The sequence below is a fragment of the Protopterus annectens genome, chromosome 2.part0 (genome assembly GCF_019279795.1).
Source record: "Protopterus annectens isolate FY-2018-M chromosome 2.part0, PAN1.0, whole genome shotgun sequence".
Lineage (NCBI taxonomy): Eukaryota > Metazoa > Chordata > Ceratodontiformes > Protopteridae > Protopterus > Protopterus annectens.
In genome coordinates, this window is record NC_056728.1 from 215,313,949 (window position 1) to 215,337,369 (window position 23,421).

At 38.1% G+C, this 23,421-nt stretch overlaps 1 protein-coding gene across 3 annotated transcripts in view; it reads left to right on the top strand.

Annotated features, from left to right (window-relative positions):
- The window catches only part of XRCC5 (X-ray repair cross complementing 5), a 2,194,257-nt gene extending 2,185,602 nt beyond the window's left edge, over window positions 1-8,655 (top strand). For all 3 annotated transcript variants that reach the window (XM_044060671.1, XM_044060672.1, XM_044060673.1), the window contains one exon: window positions 8,218-8,655. In XM_044060671.1, coding sequence (XP_043916606.1) covers window positions 8,218-8,232 — 15 coding nt within the window. In that variant the 3' untranslated portion in view covers window positions 8,233-8,655. The remainder of the gene's footprint in view (window positions 1-8,217) is intronic.
- The last annotated feature ends 14,766 nt before the right edge of the window (window positions 8,656-23,421 follow it).

Sequence of the window (23,421 nt, forward strand, 5' to 3'; positions counted from 1 at the left end):
TCATTTCTAATCCATACTCCTAAATACTTCATTTTATCATGTCCCCATAAATATGAATATTGTTGGACCAATTTGTGTTGGTGCATAATTTACAGCTATTGCTTTTGTTTTAGCTTCATTAATTTTGTATCCAGAGATTATCTGAAACTGTCTTAAAATGTTCCACAACACTATGTCCCTTTCTGGTTTCATGTATAAAATAACATCATCTGCAAATAAAGCTAGCTTTTCCTGACTATCATAACAATTATATCCTTGAATTTCTGAATCCCGTATTTTCTTTGCTAATGGTTCTAAATGTAATGCAAACAACAAAGGGGTCAACAATCCTGCATGGTTCCTCTACTCAAGTAGAACTTATCAGAGCGGTCCCCACCCACTTTTATTTGCACCTCCAATCCATCATGTATACTTCTAATCAACCTTATAATTGTTTCAGGGAAAGCAAATGCTTCCATTGCCCTGCTCATTTAGTCCCAGTCTGCTTTGTCAAATGCTTTCTCTGCGTCAAGACCCACCAATAAAAATCGTATTTTCTTACATTCTGCTTCCCTCTGGATCATCAGTGTTCTGTTAATATTGTCAAATGTTTGCCTCCCTCCACCAAACCACACTGATCCATATCTATCAATTTTGCTATCATTTTTGCCATTCTTTTAGCCATTATAGATATAAACACTTTATAATCGTGGTTTAGTATTGAAGTGGGTCTCTATGAAGCCCTTTTCCCTCTTTAGGCATTACCATTACCACCGCCTTCTTCCAGGATGTTGGTACTTCTCCTCCTCTTAAGATACTGTTAAACAAAACCTCCCAGATCTTTATCAGTTTTTTCCCTCCTAGATTTCAAGCTTCCACAGGAATACCATCTATTCCTGGGGATTTTCATGTAGATTGGTTATACATAGCCATTTTTATCTCATCTCTTCCTATCCTAACTGTTAGTAATTGAGCCTCATCTACTTCTAACCTTGGCATATTTAATTCGTCCATAAACATTTCCATTTGTACCCTTTCTTGATTTCCAGATCTCTCTGCTTTATACAAACTTTCATAAAATTTCTGAAATATTTCTAGTACTTCTACAGGATCACTTGTTATCTTTCTTGTTATAGGCTCCCTGAACTTGGTGACAGCCCTTTCCACTGTCTGTTGCCCGAGTCGTTGTGCTAAAAGTTTTTGTGCTCTAGAATTATTATCAAAAAACAGTTGCTTAACAGCAGTCTTTCTAAACTCATTCATATTAGTGAGGTAATCCCTTACTTCTTGTTTAGCATTCTGCAGTTGCACCTTTTCTTGTTCTGAGAGATTCCCCCTATTTTGCAATACTTCAGGCCCTCTAAATAATTCTTATTTCCATAGCTCCCTTTCTTTTATTTCCACCGTAGTTTTAAACTCCACTTTAATTTTATCCAACTCCCTAGCTATATTTTTAGAAGAAAATTCTGTCTAGTAGCTCCTAAATTAATTCCAAAACCCATTCCTTAAATTCCTCTCTTTTCAACCGATAGGTTGGAAACCGCCAGTCTCTCATTTTTATTTCATTACCTTGCATTTTTTAGTTGCTGTGACACATTATCTGAAGTTATTTGTTTCGTTTCATCCAAGATCTTTGGGACTTGCTGTAGCAAAGAAAACTAATTCTTCTTGAATTTCTAAGGCTGTTTCTTTTTGTTACAAGTTTCATAACAAGACCCTTCCCTCTTCAGTCAAGGCTCATTCTACTGGAGCTGTGGCTTCTTCTGGTGTTTTTTTCAAGGGCTTAGATACCAATTCTGTTCTTGAAGTGGCTACCTGGACTTCTGTGCATACCTTTACAAACTACAAGTTGGATGGTATGTCTAGAGCTAGGGCTGGTTTTGCTAGTGCCGTTCTTCATGGCTTTTTAGGGGACTCTTATGCTACTTCCACCTCCCTAGTTTACTGTTGAGTATTGGCACTCTCCCATATGTTAAAAATATTTCAGCAGTGAATGTAAGGACATAGTACAGTTGTATAAAATCGTACCATAATGGTAGATGCCCTTGCCTTCACTGCTCAGTATTCGCTCCCTCCCTTCTTCCCCCTAGTCCTTTGCCTTCCTGGATGTACAGATTACCTCTTGGATTCCTTGAACTAGTGTTTCTACTGGGGGCAATCATTTCTGCCTGTGGTACACCTGAATGTCACTTTTATGCCCTACACTACACAAGAAGCGTTTGAATGATGTTCAGCACACCTTTAAAGAACAGGAGTCTTGGCAGACTGGCTGGATGTTGGACTTCTACGGCAGGGAATCCCCACATGTTAAGAATACTGCAGAAGTGAAGGCAAAGACATCTACCTTTATGGTAAGATTTTACACAACTGTACTTTTCTTCTTTGCTGGCATTCAGGCACTGTACTTACTAACCAGTAAATGAATTTACAAAACCTTGCAAAGTTTCTGGCCCTTATATCTCAGTTTCTTTTTTCACACTGGGAGAGCTGAAATCATGCTGTTGATTAGTTCCAGCCTTTTTGGAAGTCCCTCGAGTTGCAGACTTCTTATCCATCAAGAAAAATGTATGCTAATTCAAAACCTTTTATTTTAGCAACTTTCTAGGTTTATATAAGCAACATTTAAAGTCTGTCCCTGACTTCAGGGCTTTATGAAGACCCCTTGCACCAACATGTTGAGAGGTATTTTACTGACCATCTTAAGGCCCTTCATATTAATCCATATGACTGTTCTTAGATCACTAAATACCTTATTGAAAGATCGTTATCTGTCGGGATTAGAAGTGTTCCATTCAAACACTGTTAGCTTGCCCACAGAATTTACCAGTTCAATCCTTGCAGGGTACAATGCGTTTGAACTTCATAAGTCATTGCGAAGCATTTGGCAACTGCACCATTCTTGGACTGTGGGCAAATTATAAAGAGTTGGGTAAGCTTCTTTTTTCACATCAGTTCTTTAGTAAGAAAATATTTATGCATTGTAAGAAATACATTTAATGCTGTTCTTTCTAGGAAACCTGTAATTCCTGCACTCTACAGGCCTTTTGTGACATCCATCATTTCAGCAGAATACATCTTTCTGTTTTTTTTTAAATAGAGACACCTCACAAAGCAGATTTATGGGATCAGGTGTATCTGTCTTCCTGTAAGCTGCAGCATTTACACTTCTATTACAGCTGCAATTAACTGAACTGATTAATATATTCAAAATAATTATTAGTATAATAATTAAGATAGTGTATAAACAAGTACATACATTAACTAGATACATTGGTAAGTTTTTTATCCTTGATCTGGCATGTAAGTTGGTCCGAGCCAGCCTGAAATGATATCTAGTACTTTTCTAAATACCTTAATACTGACTAACCCAGCACCCAGATTTACAGCTAAACTTGACAGGTTAAATGTATTCGAAAAGTCTGCCCTATGAGATGGTCACAATTGAATTTAAGAATACAGTTGCAGACTGTCAGGTGAGCTGTAATGGTGTTGATGCCTTTCCTACAGCGAAGTCTGTATTTGGTTACCCATGTGATTCCATTTGATTGCTGATGTTTTCCTATAGTTTAACTAGTATTGGTAAAAGGTAGAGTTGTGTTAACCATCTGAAGCTGAGTCAAGTTTAGTCCAGCTCCACGACACTGAGGTATTGAGCCCTGACTCTGCCCAAGGTGACCAGGGTTCTGTTTATAGCCCCGGGTACTGGGGGTGTGAGGTAGGGAGGAGGAGGATTGAAGGGGCTTGGACTGCTCACCGCTCTTGGGAAGGAGTATTATGTACACTTGGGGGGGGGGGACACAAGGGGAAGTGCAGTTTTCAGTGGAGATCGAGGAAATCACCTCTCATGCTATGGGGTTGCTTGCCAGCAAAATATTTTGTAAAAGTGAGGGATGCCCAGCACAGACATCTCATTACACACCCCCTTCCCCTGCATAGCCAAGATGCTGACAGCTGTAGGGAAGCAGAAATGGAAAGAACCACCTTAAACTCTGCCTGATGTCAACATAAATAATTGCCCTTCTCATCTGACTGATGCCCTCAGTAATAAGGAAATGAACGGGCCAGTTGTGATGACTGCCTAAATCATTGCCCTTCTCATCTGACTGATGCCCTCAGTAATAAGGAAATGAATGGGCCAGTTGTGATGGCTGCCTAAATCATTGCCCTTCTCAGCTGACTGTCACCCTCTGTGATAAGGAAATGAATGGGCCAGTTGGCTGAGAATAGTCTAAAGATCATTGCAATGAAAGTAAAAATGAGCAAAAAAAAATGTTCATTGTTGACTAAAGTTTGGAAGCTTTGGGGGTAGGGTTGAGCCTGAAACAAGTCTTATATGAATCACCTCTCTGCCTCAGTAAACAAATAAACAAAAAGCCTGGTGGAAAATGGTGGGGGAACAGTACCTTTTAATAACCGAGATTTTACAAATCCAGGGCTGATTGTTGCCTTTGGGATTACATAAAGAAAGGTGAACTGCCAAAGTCTGGACTACAGTCTCCCTCTAGTTAAGTCTTCATGTCTGCATATTTTATTCTTGGACTTTGTGTTTTTAAGCTTACATTTGTAGCTGTGCTTGTTTCTTTGATCTGCACGTCTGAACCATTGCTTTCTTAGTCTGCTAAGAATAAAACATTTCAGTCTATCATTAAAGTTTGTCTGCAGTGTAGTTTAACTCCTTTCACTCACTGCTGCTAATGTCTTTTTTTTGTTCCTGTGAATGCTACAGAGGTCTGAAAATAGTGAATTGTGAGCTGAAAACAAAGGAAACTGCTGTGCCTGTAGTCACGAATGGCTATGTTTAAAAGAAGTAACCTATGTATTATTTTAGAGCTGCATTAGCTAGATACATTGCCCAAAAAACATATTTGCTTGTCTTCTGACCTTGTATTACTTTCAGGCTGTTTCCTACATTAACTGTTCCTTGCAGGCCATGTCTTTTCCATAAGAATCTCAACAAGCTCTTGCCGTGTAACCAAGAAGTTAGTTAATTGGATTTGGTCCGAATTTCAGGTTAATGATGATCAGGGCTTGTCATCCTTGATTACATGCTTGCTTACCGCACCTGTGGATTTAGTTTTTGCCTGTATTGAGGTGTTTGGGACTGTTGATGTTTCTAAGTCATCCCTACTTCCTTTGATATGGAGATCTTTCTGACTTTATTTAAGGAGGATTTGATAACACTAATTCTGAAAAAGTGATTTCTTAGTCCTGGTGACCTGGCTAATTATTACTCAATCTCCAACCCTACCATTCATTAGTTAAGGTTATTGGGAAGATTGATTCTCTACAGCGCATATTATTTCTGTAAAAGCACCATATTCTTGATCTTTTCCAGACTGGTTTCTACACCAGACACAGTAGTGAGACCACCTTTACTCAGGTTATGAATAACATCCTCACAGCGAAGGATGAATGACATTATTCTGCCCTCAGCCTCCTTGATCTGCCTTCTGCATTTAACACAGTAGGCCATAACATTTTACTTGATTGCTTCTGAACCTGCTGTGGAGCTTTGCGTACTGTCCTTGGATTATTTGTCATACCTCAGAGAACATACCAACTAGATTGCTTCATGAGAATATTCTACAGCTGCATACATCAGTACATGTGGATTTCCAGAGGGCTGTATTTTAGGACTGCTATTATTCACTGTGTATTTGCTTCCACCAGCTGAGCTCCTTGGAGGTAGAGTTCTGTGAATTCATTAGATGAAGATTTGGAATGAGTCCAGAATTGGATGACTGTCAACCCCTTGCAGATCAGCATGTTCAAGGCCATTGCTACAGCCATTCATACCACAGTAAGGAAATCTAACTGCCCGGTCCTGAACTTCATGGTAATTTGCACTGCTCATAGGCTGGCCTTTTAGAGGAAAGCGAGAAATCTTAGTGTAGTCATTGTTACTAACTAGCTATTGTGAGGACTTCCTAATTCCATCTTTGGCATATCATTGGCATAAAGCATCTCCTTCTCCCAAATTAGTGGTAGTCCAGACCCTGGTGTATTTTTGGCTTGATTACTGCAGTTAGAGCCAACAGACAGCAGGCATGATCACTTGTAGCACATTCAGAATTCCACATTACTCCAGCAAGTATGTGTTGTTACTGTCATGTTTCTCCCATGCTGCTGCCAGAACAATCATGTGTTTTTCATATATATATATATATATATATATATATATATATATATACACACACACACACACACACACACACACACACACACACACACACACACACAGAGTCTTGCTTCTGGTTTATTTAGGCCTATATAATCTGAGTTCCAAAGTCTTAGGAAGGTGTTAGTTCCAGACAGCTAAACCCCACTATTCCTCCAGTCCAGGACTTGTGGAGGTTCCTAGGCCTTGACTGGAGACTTCTGGTGCCTTAGCTGTCAAACCCCAATATCTAGAACCTTCTCCCACAATGATTATGTGCTTCATGGACTCTCTCAGGTTTTAAGAGGTCCACTAAAGGACATTTATTTGACTTAGTATATGATGTCAGGCAATACGTTATTTTACCATAATTTTTATTGCATATCACTAGGCTGCATTTATTTGTGGTCCCTTTTACATGTATATTATCTAGTTTTTTATTTAAGTTTTATTGTATGTTCTTTGCAAGAAATTTATTCATGTCTTATTTTTCTTGTTTTATAATTTGTTTGTAGCTGGGCTTGTTAGACAAGCACCTAAATAAACTTAAACTACCTATCTCATCTTGTAAAACAGCCCACAGATGAAGAAAGAAAAATCCACAACTGGCCAAGGATGAAAATTTAATGCAGGTTTAGCACGCAAAAAACAAAACTTTCATCCTTGGCCAGTTGTGGATTTTTACCTACCTCCTCTTTTTAAGGCCAATGTTTCTCTGTCTCCTAATTTTCAAGTTAGAGTGTTATAATTTTTATCAGTACTAATGGATTTTATGTCACACTTCTTACATGCTTTGCTTTATGTGCAGCAGCCGTTTGCTTACTTCCCTTACAACTGTTTCTGAATTGCTACTTTTACACTTGATTGCTTCTACTTTTCTTTCATTTTTGATTGTTACATGTATCGATTCCTGATTTTTTTTTCAGCATTTTATTCTGTGTCAAGGTCGCAAGGGTATAGAACCTTTAATTGGTGTTTTCATCGACAAGTGCAAAAGCCAATGCATCTGATCAAAAAGTACCATTTTTTTCATTATGAGATTGCAGTACAGTGGGAATTGGGGGATTATGCCCTTTTCTCAGTATATTGCATTCTTTGAGTTGAGATATATATATATATATATATATATATATATATATATATATATATATATATATATATATATAAAATTAGCAAGGGAGTGTGATTGCAGTTGTGGGGGCTTGCCCCCCTCTAAAAATGTTCTGGATATATATTTTTTTTATCCTTTGGATCAAGGTTTGTGTTGTTTGACAATTATGTATTGATTATTTGTGGATCTACATTCAGTGGGTTTGAAAAGTTAGACCTCCAGTCACAGACACCTCATGTCAGATTTACTGATTTGTTAACTAGGGGGGAGCCAACGGGTTCATAGACCCTTTTATTCACAACCTGGACAGTATCATTTTGTTTGAAGTTAACCCCCTCATTTCTGTATTGTAAATTAGCTGTACTCAGTAATGATCAACCTGGTTGCCATGTAGATAAAGTTGTCCTGACTGACTCAAATGTATAGTTAGTATACTTGGCTTTAGATGTTTTTTGAAAGTCTTAAACTTCTCCTGCTTTCTACAGTCTAATGATGTTATGAAATGTTCCAGCTGTTTTTTATCATAGGTCACTGAAAGAGGAAATTGGTTAGCGTTATACATCTAGGAAGTGTGCCAGGACAGTATTGTTCTAATTGCATAGATTTCATTTAAAAGTGCAAAAACATGACTCCGTAGCAGAAAATAATCTCTACTTCAGTCTGTTGTTTTAAGCAGTACTGAAACAACGTAAGCATGTTAAACCCCCACAGTTTATATAGAATTGTGCCATAAAGAACTGGGGGAGTTTTTTATCGTTGTTGTTTTTGAAAACCAAATAACTGTTTGTTTATCTTATATTGCACTCTCTAAAAAATTTAAAGTTATAAAAAGGTGATTTTCATATCTTTCCTAAATTTGTCTAAGGAATGCTGTGTAATAAAATAATTTGTGAAAGCTGTTCACTCTTATTGTTATAGTTTTCTTTCTGTAAAATGTTTATTTTTAAATATTTTTTATATTTTTTCACAGTTCGACATGATGTAAGAAATTTCCTAAATAAATTACTGAAGACTGGCTTTTGAAATGTCCTCCTTGATGCGGAATAACTCTTAGTAGTCAAACTCAGAATGATGGTGTATACAATTTTGCACTTACTGTGTAATTACATGATGTGTGACCACACTTTTATGCAGACAAATAAAATCACAAACTGATAAGTGCATTTATAAAAGCTATTTAATAATAAGGTAGTCATTCAACCAATAGCAATTCATATGTAGATAACAATTGCATTTTTCATAGAAACTTGGCAAATGTAGATTTGGTGGACTTAAATGCTCTTGCTGTTTGAGAGTATCCATGGAAATCATTTGTTTGTTCTTAAGAATTCTAATGAATGTTAAGTATAAAAGAAGTCTTTTTATAGTAAATCAAATAAAAAAAGCATTTTCTTATCAGCATTACTTATATGTTTTGCCAAAGTTGTTATTTTTTGGACTTCTGTTTTGTGTATTCTTCCTAATAAAGTACTGTAGAATAATGTAATTTTTTAGGTACAGTTCCGGAAATAAAGATTGACAAAACTGGCAAATATTGCTGCTTGGGAAACTGTAAGAGTTCATCTTATTTTCTACAGAATTCCACTGTACAAAATGGAATTATTTCACCCTGATGATTAGATTCCACCAACAGTACTTGGCAGCATTTTCGTTTTCATTTTTGGGATAGTTCTCTGGTGAAATGTTACTGTTTTAGCAGTGCCAGACTTGTCTTTACTAAGCTGTACCAGAGAAGAAATGGAACTTGGAAAATTGTGATTCTCTTTCAGTTTAGCCAGTAGACTGAAATTTAAAAATCTGAGCCCATGTCTAAGCAGGAGTCTTTTTTTAACTAATTGGTGCTGCTTATCTGAAATGATTTACCTGAACTGTACCGCAGTTCCACAGCTTTCCTGAATATGTTAACATTTTGATCGGTTAAAGATGAGGACAGGTATTGCCTTATGTTTAGTTTATTTTTATATGAAAACTACCCCTGTTTTGTTGAACTGACCAGGCTTATGGCGGAAAGCTTAGTTGGCCTGATTTGGGAAATTGTTGGAGTTTTTGTTAAGTGGCTAATGCTCACCATCTTCATTTCCTCAGTGCATCCCAAACTCCCCAGAACCTTCACTTAACATAGAAAGATACTAGGCTAACAGGCAAGGGGCATTTAAGCCTAGCTAAAGCAGAACTCCCACGTGTGACTTTCTCCCTTTTATGATTGCGACCTTCTCAAAGAAATTCATCACCTTCCCTTGACAAACCCAAATTGAATTACATCCAGTGTTTGTAGATTTACAGTTGGTGCTATTAAAAAGGGATAATTAGTAGGGCATATGAAATGTTGCATGATAACTATAGTTATCACTCAGAGGAGTTTAGACAGGATTGGGAAGAGAGACTGGAAAAGGAAGTTGCAAGAAAACATTGGGAGGACATATGTATGACTCCCAAATATACAACCAAATCTAGAAGCAGACTTCAAATAATTTTTCCTCAGGTAGATAGCAAATGTTGGAGGTGTGATGAAGAAGAAAGTTAACTGGGAACATGTGTTCTGGAAGTGTATGCACTGGCATATTTTAAAAGTTCCCTATAGCATATTCTATCAGAAATATACAGGGTGAGCAAAAGGCTGTAAGTAAGGAAATGGTTCTTTTGATCTGAGATACAGGATCTGAATTGCCTAGACATAGTAAGGCCTTATTATGTTTAATTCTGTTGGCTGTCAAAAAAGCAATTACAAAAAAATGGAAATCAAAATCTACACTAACTGTATTTGAGTAATTGAATATTATAAAAGAGTATAAGAGGAAGAAGCAAATTAAGTAGAAATGGAATTTTTGGGAACAGTACATGAAGAATGATCAGAAGGAGGAGGAATGAGGTTTAAGGGAAGTAAGGAATTAAACGATTTTTTTGTAATATTCGACTGATAGTAGCAAAGAAAATATGTAGGGTGTACATTGTATTTAAATGGAAAAATGTTAAAATGGTTTGTTTTCTTTTCTGTTAATATATGTTTGCCTATATCTTAAGTGATAATTTAATGAAAGTGTTTAACAAAAAAAAAAAAAACTTCAGATTCCAGGCCAGTTAAATAATGTTAAAAAGTAGATATTTGCTTACATTTTAGTGTCACTTGTCTTCTATTGTGTTTGATAGTTAGCATGAAGCTGAAGTGCCTGGAAAAATACCCACACAGTCACAGAAAGAACATTTATTTATTCATTTATTTGTATTTGATCAGCAGAGTAAAGGATTGATCCTATTGGCCCATTTTCAGGCTTAGACAGAGGATTTATGAAATTTCCAGTCAAATCAGAAATAACTTTTAACACTCAGTGTAATGTTGTTATTCTCAGACAGAATATGCATTTTAAGCTATTAAAGTTAAACAGATAGTTGTCATTGTATATCTATAACATTGCTAGACAGAATATACAATTTTAAATGATTACAGTATGCTACATATGGAATGTGTGCTGATAAAAGGGATTTTTGGGTGGATTTGTGTGTGTACTCTGTTAAGAAAGTATTTAAATTTTGCTTGTTTGAATAAGAAATAATTTTGTTGTGAGTGAAATTTAGGAAAGGGTGTTAACAGAATTTATATGTGCAAGGACAGTAGTGCAGATTGTTTTGTCAAAGGAAAAATATAATTTAAAAATTATCAAAACACGGTAGGTTCAGGTTAAGGCACTTTAATCTTGCAGCAAGGAGACAAAAACTTGCTAATACAGAGTTTGTCTAACCAGAAACAGGAAATACCCTCATTTTTATACATTCTTAAACTGGTTATGTCCTACCATGCTGACGTAACAGATTACCACCTTTTTCATCATCATCTGCTGACCATCTTTCCCATGAATTTCTGCTGATTTATCAATTTTTATGTGAAACTTCCTGAGGAAAACAACATGGCCTTGGTTACTCCCAGTTAGATGCATGTTATGTTGCATTCAAGATACTATGGCTAATTCAAGCACAATGCTAGCAGTTAATTTCTCTAATAATCCTTTGTCTACTTTATCTCTAAATTACTACAGCTGCAGAGGTTCCGCTCCTCTGGACAGAGCTGTTTGTCTAAAATCATTACATTTATAACATAAGGCATTTTTCATTCATTCGCTTCCGACCTAGCAGATAAACACCTGCTTCTCAAGTACATTTCCACAAGGCATAAACATGAATATTGCTGTGCTAGCAGTTACTATGTCAGAGGGCAACTTGCAAGTTTCAGAAAGCATACTGCAGTTTTCAAAAAGCATCTTTTTCAGTCTCATATGAAACTCAATTTGTATAAAATAGTGCATGAAAAAATAGAATGAAAAGCGTATTAAAATACTTGGTTATTAATTGGCATTAAGCATACACACATTAATACATATTTTTCTAACATTTCCCTCCTGTTAATACTTTTTTATTCTATTTTCAAAAAAGAATAAACCGTTTGCTTCTTTTCCTAACCTCTTCCATTCAGGATTTGCAGTTAAGAAAGTCATTTAGTTTAAACTTTTATGAAAGTGTTTCGCATTCTAGCAGCTCTCCAAATTCAGTACTTTGATACATAGTTTCAGATATGGATATATATCTATGAATTCTTTAACTAATCTCTTCATACAGGGTATTCCACAACAAATACAAACTCCTATTAGGAGTAATCCTACCCCAATAGCAATCAGTATGTTCATAAAAATGGAGCCCCACCCCCCAAAGGCATTCTGGAAAAAGTCTGTCAGAGGGTTTGGGCCTGGCTTGGTCGTGGCCGACACTTGCTGAATCACCTCGAGATGATCATTAATCTCATGCTGATGGTCAGGAATAAACGCACAGCATTCTTCTTTGATTAAAGCGCAAGTTCCACCCCTCGCCGCTAGGGTGAAGTCAAGAGCCATTCGGTTTTGGAGCACTACAGTTCTCATGGCATTCAGTTCATCAGTTATCAGTTCAAGAGCAGAAAAAGTCGCATTACTCATTACTTCGAGAAGTTTGGACAGTTTTCGCAGCTCCCATATTGATTTAACTGCGCAATATGCAGGTAATATTCCTGCCCAGGATATAACAGCATCACTCAAGTCCATGTGCACAAGCTTGGTTCCCACATCACGATGGTCTTTCCAGCCCGCTTCAATTCGTCCCACTGGATTTTCAGGTTTCTTAACAGTCTTTTTGGTTACGTCTCGAGTATTTCGAATACTTCCTTGAGGCAAAACTGCAGTGTGTTGGATGGCCGGAACCAGGTACCCCAAAAAACAACTGCCAGACCAATTCTCAGGTAACCATTTATATGCTTTTTTACCACACACAAAATAACAGTCCTCTACCTTAATTATTACTTTGTTACGAAATGACTGCCCTGCATGAAACATTTTCTCGTCTATTACAGATAACTGTTTAAAAAGTACAGGATTGCGTTGTACCTGATCAAGAGTCTTATGCATAGATTTCAAAAATGAGTCATAATCTGTACTACAAGATCCACTCAAATCATTTGGTTTCCTATAACATTTATACTGTACTGTAACATTACACTTGCTCCATTCCACTTGGATGGTATCATTCTTATAGAAACATACAATTTTTTTTTGTGTCACAGGCAAATACAGTGCTACCTTATCATGTGCTTTAATAGCAACTGTGTCAAAAACCAGATTTTCCCAGGTCTGATTGACCCCTAGGGGGATAGCAGTCATTAATAAACCCCCGTATGCTGTTGGTATAGCCATACAGACCCAGCAGTTCGAAACATTAAAAGTCTCAGCGTACACACGTGTAATTGCCTGATAAGTGTTAAAGTTCAGATGCCAGTCTATGTTTGGTTCATTATGTCTAATCAGTTCAACCTTTGTGGCAGGGAAAAGGAGTGGCCACAACAAAAAGAACAGTGTGATTAGTATTGCAATAAAAACGATCATACAATTTTTCTGAGGTTGCTCAATGTCTCTATTCACTCTGTACCTGGCCATTTTGTTCTTGTTGTACAACAGTAACAAAGTTTTTGTCCAATTCAACGTTTTTAACCAGTTTACAGTGCGTCAAATAATCCAGGAAGCTCGCTCTGCGATCTTGACTGCAGTGGGTGTCGACAGTAGTACCTGGTATGGACCTTCCCACTTCGGAGAACTCCAATTCTTTCGCTTCACAATCTTCACCCAGACCCAGGTGCCTGGGGCTACTGGTGCTTCTGATTTCGGTTGCTCTTTATCTGAAACAGAATTTAACTGCAAAAGTTTGTTATTCAAAAATCGCCTCATATACCTTGCAAGTGAACTGTCAGCCTCCTGCTCTGTAGACATGAGACGTTTCCACTGAGGTGTATAATATGCCCTCCCATACAAAGTTTCAAAAGGAGTTAATCCCTTTGCATTTGGAACAGTTCTCATACTCAACAGTGCTAAAGGCAAACAGTGCACCCAGTTCTTCTGTGTCTCTGCTATCAGCTTCCTAAGCTTATTCTTCAACACCCCATTATGCCTCTCTACTAACCCTGCAGATTGGGGGTGATAAGCGCAGTGGTTCTTAAACGATACCCCAAAATAGCGACTAAGTTGCTGAATCGTTTGGTTCACAAAATGCGTACCATTATCACTATAAATCTTTTCCGGTATACCAAATCTGGGTATAATTTCTTTAACAAGGATCTTTGCAACAGTAGCTGCATCTGGATTTTTGGTTGGAAACACTTCTACCCATTTGGAAAACATGTCTATAATGACAAGGCAATATTTCTTATTCTCACATTTATTTAAATTCTATGAAATCCATACAAATAGTATGGAACGGATACGGTGGTGTAGGAAAATTCCCTTGCTTAGGCTTCAACGCCCCTTGTGCATGATGCTTGTTACAAACATGGCATGCTGCACAAAATTTTTTTGTAAAATTGGTAAATCCGTAGGTTGTAAATACTTGATTCACTAACTGTACCATCCCCCCTGTTGAGACATGGCTCTGCCCATGGCTCAACAACGCTGCATATCTAAACAAATTAGATGGCAAAATCGGTTTCTTCTCCTTGGAGATGTACAGTCCCTTTTCAAGGATTGCTCCTCGTTTTATCCACTTCTTTTTTTCTATATTTGTAGTAAGTGTCTGCATTGTTTTTAGCATTTCTAAATCTAAAATTTCAGAGGGTTGTAATTCCTCACTCAAATGAAAAGTTTGTGTGGCTGAAGCTGCCTGCTTCGCAGCTGTATCAGCCTGTGCATTACCTTTTGAAATCCTGTCCTGTTTCGTATGAGCTACGCATTTGCAAATAGCTACTTTTTTAGGTAACTGAATTGAATCTAACAAGTCTAAAATAAATTGCGCATGATTGATCGGTTTACCAGTAGATGTTATCATTCCACATGTACAGTAGAAAAAGCATACTGACTGTCAGTATAAATATTCACATTCTTACCTTCTGCTAAGGTACATGCCCTTGTCAAGGCAATCAACTCTGCCGCTTGTGCAGATAAGTTGTGTGGTAAAGATTTTGCTTCTAAAGTTTCAGTATCAGAAATGACTGCATACCCCACTAGGTTCTGTCCTGTAGGACCCCTCCTGCACGAGCCGTCCACATAGTATGTCACCTCGGCATCATCCAAGGGAACATCTGTAAGGTCTTGTATAGGTAATGTCTTTTGCTCAATCTCCTGCAGGCAGCAGTGTGGTTTGCCATCTGCAGGGGTTGGATTCAAAGTTGTGCATCGTTCAATTGTCATATGAGGTCATATGTCATATTGTCATATGAGGTTGGCTCAACAAGTATGGTCATACAGGAAAGATGCCTAGCTGGAGAAAGATATGCTACTTTTTCTTGCAGTAAAATAATTGCGACTGCATGAGGCGCTCTCAATGTGAGAGGGTGGAATAGCACTACTGAGGCCGAAGCCTGCACTGCCATTGCAGCTGCAACTACTGCTTGTACACAGTGGGGCAGGGACCGCGCCACTGGGTCTAACTGTGATGAATAGTAAGCTATGGGGCGTTGTTTGTCCCCAAGTTGCTGTGTCAATACTGATGTCATATAACCTTGCTTACAGTCTACAGTTTGAATAAATTGCTTGTGATAGCATCATCCTTAGTTCTAGGATTACCAAACTATCAGTTGTTTCAGCTTACAGAAAGCTGCTTCTGCTTCAGGTGTCCATTGTAATAAATCCTGTGCTGCCATCGGCTTTTTAAATATTAAATCGGCCAGAGGAGCAGATTCCAAAGCATAGTTCAGTATCCAACTCCGACAAAAATTAGTATTTCCCAGGAAGGACATAATTTCCTTCTTGGTAGTTGGTCTAGGTGCTTGTAAAATTGCTGTTTTTCTATCTTCATCTAATATTCTACCTTCTTTGGATATTACATATCCCAAGTACTTAACTTGTTTTCTCCAAAGCTGTAGCTTGTCTTTGTTTACTTTGTGACCTTGAGTAGCTAAGAATTGTAATAAAGCTATCGTGTCCTGTTTGCATTCTTGCTGGATGGGGGCTGCCAGCAGAATGTCGTCTACATAAAGTAAATTCTGACTACCTTTCGGTGGGATATATCCTGCCAGGTTTCTTGCCATTTCCTGTGCAAATATTGTTGGACTTTCACAATATCCCTGTGGTAATCTTGTATATGTGTACAGCTTTCCCTGAAATGTAAATGCAAACCAATATTGGCTGTCAGGGTGTATCGGTATCGAGAAAAATGCATTACTAATGTCTACCACTGAAAAATATTTTTGCTCTGGCTTTAAATCATTCAGAAAGGTGTGTGGATCTGGCACCGTTGGTGCCCTGGGTATAACTGCATTATTTACAGCTTGCAAATCTTGGACCATACGCCATTCCCTGTTTGCTTTCCTGACAGGAAATAGAGGTGTATTACATGGTGAATCAGAAGATTCTATTAAGACTCCTTCCTTGAGTAAGGCTGCTATGATAGGTTTGATCCCTATCTCTGCATCCTTCCTCAAGGGATACTTCCTTTTCTGGGGTCTAAAAGCTGACTTTGGCGTTATGGTAACTGGTCCTGCTGTTTGTATAAGTCCTACATCTGATTTCCCTGCTGACCAGAGAATATCTGGTATGTCCCGCAAGGCTTTTTCCTCTTCTTCCAATAAGAGTAATACTCAGCTATTCTCACTAGCCTGTGAGTGCACAGCTGGGTGTGTGTCTGTAATCCAATTCAATTTCTGTTTCTGTACTCCTTGTTCGGAGAGCTCTAATTCTGTCCGCTTTTCCCACCTTGTGACTTTTTCACCTAAGTCTGCCCATTTCAAATTTTTATTCTTAGTTAAACTAACATGTAGCAGTCGATTAGATTTGTAAAGTGCTAAAAATTCCTGGGGCAATGAACAGCTTACTACACTGTTCCCCTCTGCATCCCAGTACAAATTTTGCAACACTAGCCTGTTTGCATGGTTCTGAAACAATTCTTGTTCATAATCTTTATCAGGTCCTGGTCTATTACAGTAATATAGAGTACAATGCAACAAATGCTGTTTGTCAATGTCGAGGGAGGGGGACTTACTGATGGCTACGTTCATCAGTTCTTCGGTTACTGCCCCTGGACCAGTCGTAGCTAAGTCCTGGCTGTACCAATAATATGTTTCACCCTCCGGTCGCACTGCAGAAGTATCCATTTGTCACTGTGCTTCCATACCCTGCATGGTTGGAACTACGGCTATGCCAAATATCTGCATCAAGTCTCTACCCAAAAGATTTACTGGGCATTTTGCAGAAACCACAATTTTACTTCTCTGGGTCATTCCTGAAATGGGGTCTGTTATTTCTATGTCATGGGAGAGTGGCTCCCGATACAGCTGTCCATTAGCTGCCTTCACTAGTATATAGTCTGGTGATTCTGAAACTTCTGGTAACTTGGAAGGGTGTATCAGGGTCCGTGAAGCCCCTGAGTCACACAGAAATTTAACTTCCCTCCCCTGTACCAGAAGCGCCACTTCCGGTTTCGTGTCTGCTAAGTAAAGCTCTAAGCTCAATAGAGCTAGGTCTAAAATTTCATCTTCTTCTATGTCTGCGAATTCATGTACATCCTCTACTCCTTTTGTCACATCCTCTACTCCTGCTATCATATTTGCACTTATCTTTTCCTGCTTATTTTCATTCAATGATTCCTGACTATCATATAGTCATTCCTCGTCTTCCTTATTTTCTGTAGTCACCTTCTTGTTTAGCCTGCAATCCCTTGCTAAATGTCCTTTTTTCCCGCACTTAAAACATTCGCCTTTTTTCTTTCTTTCTTCGAAATCTTCTGATCGCTTGTCAGATTGTTTATTTCCCTGTGTATTTTTCTTACCCTTTTTCCCAGTTTGCACTACAAATACTTCTGACCCATCTTCTGCCGAAAATACTTGAGTTTTCTTTTTCTTTTTACTATTAAAATGTCTTTCTGCATGTCTAGCATATTCAAGTAATGGCTGCAGTCTACTTGTTTGATGATCTACCATGTGCTTTGTAATAAAGCTGCTAATGGGAGTTATATTACCCTTCAAGAATGCATTCTTTAACTGTTGTTCATATGAGGAGTCTTGTGTCTGGTTTTCTGGTATCTGCATTCCGCAGTGATTATTAAAACACTCTAACAGTCTAGCATAATATCTATCAGCTGTTTCACCTTCCTGTTGAATGCATTGATTAATGCAAGTCCAATCAGCCCTAGGCTTCCACTTTTCAGAGATTCGGTCTGTCAGACCTTTTACTCTGCCATCCAGTTCTGCATTAGTATGTGGGAGTGGTCTAAGTTGTGCGTCACGAGGATTCCAGTCGCCACTGATCATGTGCCAATCTGGACCCACAATTTGTCTAACTACTTTTTCTACTTCTCCATTTAAATGGTAACTTAATCTCATACCCTGTAAGTCTTCTAAAAATTTTCTAAAATTCACTTTTGGGTGGGGAATTCCCTCCGTGGCTTTCCAGATATCTTCCGGTGTCCACGGTCTATAAACTAAGAGAGTCAGATCCTGTCCTGCCTGAGGATTTGGTACTTCTATGAGTGGACATATCTCCTCTTCACTCATAGCCTGTGATTTTCTATTTAATTCATTTAACTCAATCTCCCTCCTCAAGTCGCGTGTTCGATACCTGGTCTCGATAGGATCCCTGACAAACGGTTGTGATTTTGCAGGAACAGCTGGGTATAGCGGAGGTGGATCAGCTTGTCCACTCGCTTCATATTCTGGTAACGGAAGCGGAGGGGGCGAAGGAGGGGCCGTTGCTATTACCAGGTTATTGTCTTCTTTGTCTAAGAACATTGTCTTTGAATTTTTTATCCTCTGCTCCCTGCGGTTTGCTTCCTCAAGCCACCTATGTGCCTGAGGGACTCCTAATTGTCTTTGCTTTTTTAGTTAACCTTTTGTGTCTATTTTTTAACTGTTTAACAAGTTTCATAAGTGCAAGTTTATTTAAATTACCATCGAATTTATACTTATCAACCCATTTTGTGTAATACTTAACATTGTCGGCACACTGTAATTGCATATACTTTGCGTCTTCAGTTAGGGGCGTGTCTCGGGAACTTTTTGTGCACTGATTTCCCATTGCTGTCTTAGCTAAGCTGTAAATTGTTACGTAACCCTTTCTATCACGTGGTACCACAACTCTATACCTTTTCACAGTTTATCTAGAATAACTGCCTACCTATTCTGTTTCCCTGATCCATGACAAAAACAGTAACCCCTTTTTCTGTCCCTGATCTGCACATGCAAATCTACCTGACAAAAAACAGTTCTGTACTTAGTCCCTGATCTTAAAACAGAAATAAGGTAATTCCTCCTTACCTGACCATCCGTGAGTTGATCCACCGGATCGTTGACTCGTTTTCCAATTCCAGATCAGAAACGGTGGCTGGCCTCTTTCGAATGACAATTCAGTCGGAGGTCTTTCAAAACAGAAGAGCCGATTTGGCCTCTTTTCCGTATGGCTGCATGCCACCGGGCCCAATTCTGACCTAGGCCTAGAGCGAGAGGTACTTTCCGGTCCGAAGGACCAAACTGTTAAAGGAAAAATATACTTTAAAAATTATCAAAACACGGTAGGTTCAGGTTAAGGCACTTTAATCTTGCAGCAAGGAGACAAAAACGTGCTAATACAGAGTTTGTCTAACCAGAAACAGGAAATACTTTCATTTTTATACATTCTTAAACTGGTTATGTCCTACCATGCTGACGTAACAGATTACCACCTTTTTCATCATCATCTGCTGACCATCTTTCCCATGAATTTCTGCTGATTTATCAAGTTTTATGTGAAACTTCCTGAGGAAAACAACATGGCTTTGGTTACTCCCAGTTAGATACATGTTATGTTACATTCAAGATACTATGGCTAATTCAAGCACAATGCTAGCAGTTAATTTCTCTAATAATCTACTTTATCTCTAAATTACTACAGCTGCAGAGGTTCAGCTCCTCTGGACAGAGCTGTTTGTCTAAAATCATTACATTTATAACATAAGGCATTGTTCATTCATTCGCTTCTGACCTAGCAGATAAACACCTGCTTCTCAAGTACATTTCCACAAGGCATAAACATGAATATTGCTGTGCTAGCAGTTACTAGGTCAGAGGACAACTTGCAAGTTTCAGAAAGCATTCTGCAGTTTTCCAAAGGCATCTTTTTCAGTCTCATATGAAACTCAATTTGTATAAAATACAGTACATGAAAAAGAATGAAAAGCGTATTAAAATACTTGGTTATTAATTGGCATTAAGCATACACACATTAATACATATTTTTCTAACAGTTGTGTCCAGAATGGAGAATAGAATTTATATGTGCAAGGACAGTAGTGCAGATTTTGGGGCCCAGAATGGAGAATAGAATTTATATGGGCAAGGACAGTAGTGCAGATTTTGGGGTCCAGAAAAGAGTAGGCATGCTTAGTTGACTGTAGTTTTGAATGAGGGGAGCCTGAATGGTAGAACTATGTGCTGGGAGGGATATAAAGTTGCACGGCATCATGGTTTTTGTCATGTCTGCTCACCAGGAAGGGGAACCTTCCTGAGTTAAGGTTAGTGAGAGTGAAACTAATAACCACTAATGTAGCCACCAAGCAAACTGGAACCAAAATGGATAGCAAACCGCCTGGGGAGGACCATCCCCAGAACCAAAAGTTCCAAAGCAAAAGTAAAATGTATTTATGTATGTTAAGTGGTTTCATTCCTAAAATAACAGGACTTCATCAGAGCTATATGGTACACATCCCCACTCACTTGTAAATGTTACCAAAACTGTCAAGTCAACCTATGAGGCCACATATGTAATTAAACAATCAATCAATAATTAAATTAATGGCACACCAACCTGAATTAAAAACTAAATCTGTAAGCACGATTAATAACAATACTATGTCAACAATGTAGTGCTCAGCTATAATGCTGTGTAAAACTTGCATAAAAATTACATTTAATACATACATAAAACATTGCAATAACTCGTAATATTAAAACATAATTTTAATTTGTATTGTTATAAATAATGCAAATTATAATTACTCTTAATTGTGATATCATTCAGTTTAACTTGTGCAAAACATTCAAGTAAAATTGCAGACTTGCGTTAAAAACATTTAAAAAGCTAAATACATATTGAGACAGTTCATACTGTTAAAACATTTTAATTATTACTGTGGATGATATAACTTATATAAATAGTAGTTGCCTTTGTATGCAGTGTCAGTCAGCTTGACTGAAAAACAGAACCTTAGGGTTAAATGCAAGGAGAGGGACAATACAGTATTACAACTTGGTCATCCTTAGTTTAATGCACTAGAAATAGATATGGCATCATACTTGGTGAGAGTGAAGACAAGGCCTGCTACAAGTGGAGTGCTTCTTAGTTCCAAAGATAGCTGTTTGACTTTATCACTGATAAACTAGTGCTGTTCTTACTGGGGCTTTGGTGGTAAGTCTGCGGATGTCGTTATAGGTGATTTGTAGAGCTCTGAGAGAGTTTTTGATACAATGGCGTGATGTTATTCCATTTGGGAAAGGAGGGACCAGACTGCTAATGGCAGCTCTTCATTCAGGGAGAAAGGAAGTAAGATATTGTATTAGATCAGAAAAGTAAACTGTTTAATTTGGCCTTAGTGCTGTGTATGTGCTTTTGTAGGCTGAGATTGTGGCCGAGAATGTTGAATGGTTTCTGTTGTCTTGTGATTGGAGTTGGTAATGGCCCGGTTGCTGGATAACTTAGCCAGTTTTTGTTTGATTCCAAAGAGCATGGCTTTAGTTTCCTTTGTATCTGGAGTTAGTATGTGGGTAATCAGCCAGTCAGACATGTTTTATAAGTGTTTCCAGATGATTTTTGATTAGGGCCTGGATATGTATGTTGACAATAACATCTGCATTGAATAATATTGTCGTATGTGGAAGGTCTGTTGGAAGTAAATTGATCATGATGTGGTGAGGGGAGTGGAGAGGGGGAGTTCCAGAGCTGCACTGTAAATAGCCTGTTGGAGAGTAACAATTCAAACATTTCAGTCATAAGGCTAATTCCTAGCTTAGGTAAAGACTAAAACCTTTTGACATTATAACAATTTATACAGAGGAGTGTCTGGCTGTGTGGGTCAGAGAGTAAACACTGTAAGCTGTTATGATGTTTGTACTAATGAGTTTCATTCCCTCAATTTCCTTATGGAGACTGTGTGGCTTGAACAAACCACATAACTAGACAGGGAGAACTCCTGAATTGCAAACCACAGAAATGGATGGCGCTCCTAAGTTACTCCTGAAATAGTTTTACCTATTTAAATAAAAACTATGAACATAGACTGTGGAACAAAGCAACAAGGCAGATGAGAACGTAAAATGGTCTTATATTGCCAGGGCACTGGTAGAGTGAAGCCAAACAGAAAGATGGAAGCATGGGATGAGGAGAGATGTATGAGGAAAAACTAGTAAGTTTGAATTAAATTACTTTCTCATAGGATGATGGGAGTCTCAGAATCACCCAAAGATTGGTGATAAGTAAGTTAACTGAAGCATCCATGGGAGTTTGGGATGTACAGAAGATGTATATGCAGGAGTAGCTAGACAGGAGCAAAAACTGTAACACTATTCCAGGCTATAACTACTGACTTTCTTCCATCAGTTTGTTCATGTGAACAAAAGCAAGGCTAATTTTCGTATCCAGATATGCCAAACAAAAGGCAGACTATGTGCTCCCCTTTCCTTCTGCAGTGGCAGAGAATCTGGATAGGCTACTTGCAGATCAAAATATCAACAGCCTGGTGCTTCTTTTTAGCATAGGGAATTTGTATGGTTCCGGCCTGCTCACAGTCACTGTTTAATTGAAGCATGGACCTGCTTGGGCATTCCTAAGGTCTGACTGGATGCAGTGGTGGTACATACCTTTATGCATCAGAGATGTGTTTTGGTGTACTCAGCAATGACCTGTACAGTAGAATAGTATTGTCTATTTCCTTTTAGTCAAGCTTTTCAATGAAGTTAGAAGGCTTCATACCTTGTAAGAGATCTTATGCAGTCAGGCTGCATTTTTATATGTCCAAGAATACATTTTCACCAAATCACAGGCCCATTATCTTTTAAAAAGCCAAAATGTTTTTATAAATTGGCTGGTGCATGACATTTTTTCATTGTGTTGCAGGTGTGATGTTAAAGCTTTCTGTTTTTGCCACTCACTTTGAAGATGGTATGATTGATTAATTTCCGTTTCTTGTATCTTTGTATGAACTTTAAGTTTAGAGTCAAAGTTATTTTTTCTACTTTATGGATCCATATAAGAGCAGATCTGTAAAGTTTGAAGTAAATTGAAGAGAAACTGAACTTTTGTGTCTCCTCATTTACTGCATGCTTTAGAGATTCTATTTTGTTTCTGTGTACCACTTTTGGTACCCTTTTGAGAGTTTTTAGGTTAACACTGAAAGAACAAAAAGTTCCTCGAGCTTCCAATATTCAGTCTCAAAGACTGATAAATAGCAGTATCGGAACTATTGCAATTCTGGAGTTAATGTGCATCATGTTGTAGATCTGGTATCCATTCCTAGCTTGCAGAGTAATGTGTTGATTACAGTTTAACTCTTTGCTTCCTACAAGAGTACAGTTGTCAGAAATGTAGACTTCCTGTGAACCCTGTAAGAGTATATACTTTACTAGATACTTCCCTATAGTACTGAGACAAGTATATTTGTCAGTGCTTTCAAGGTCTTTCTGATACTGGCCTGCTCCCAATCTTCATTTATC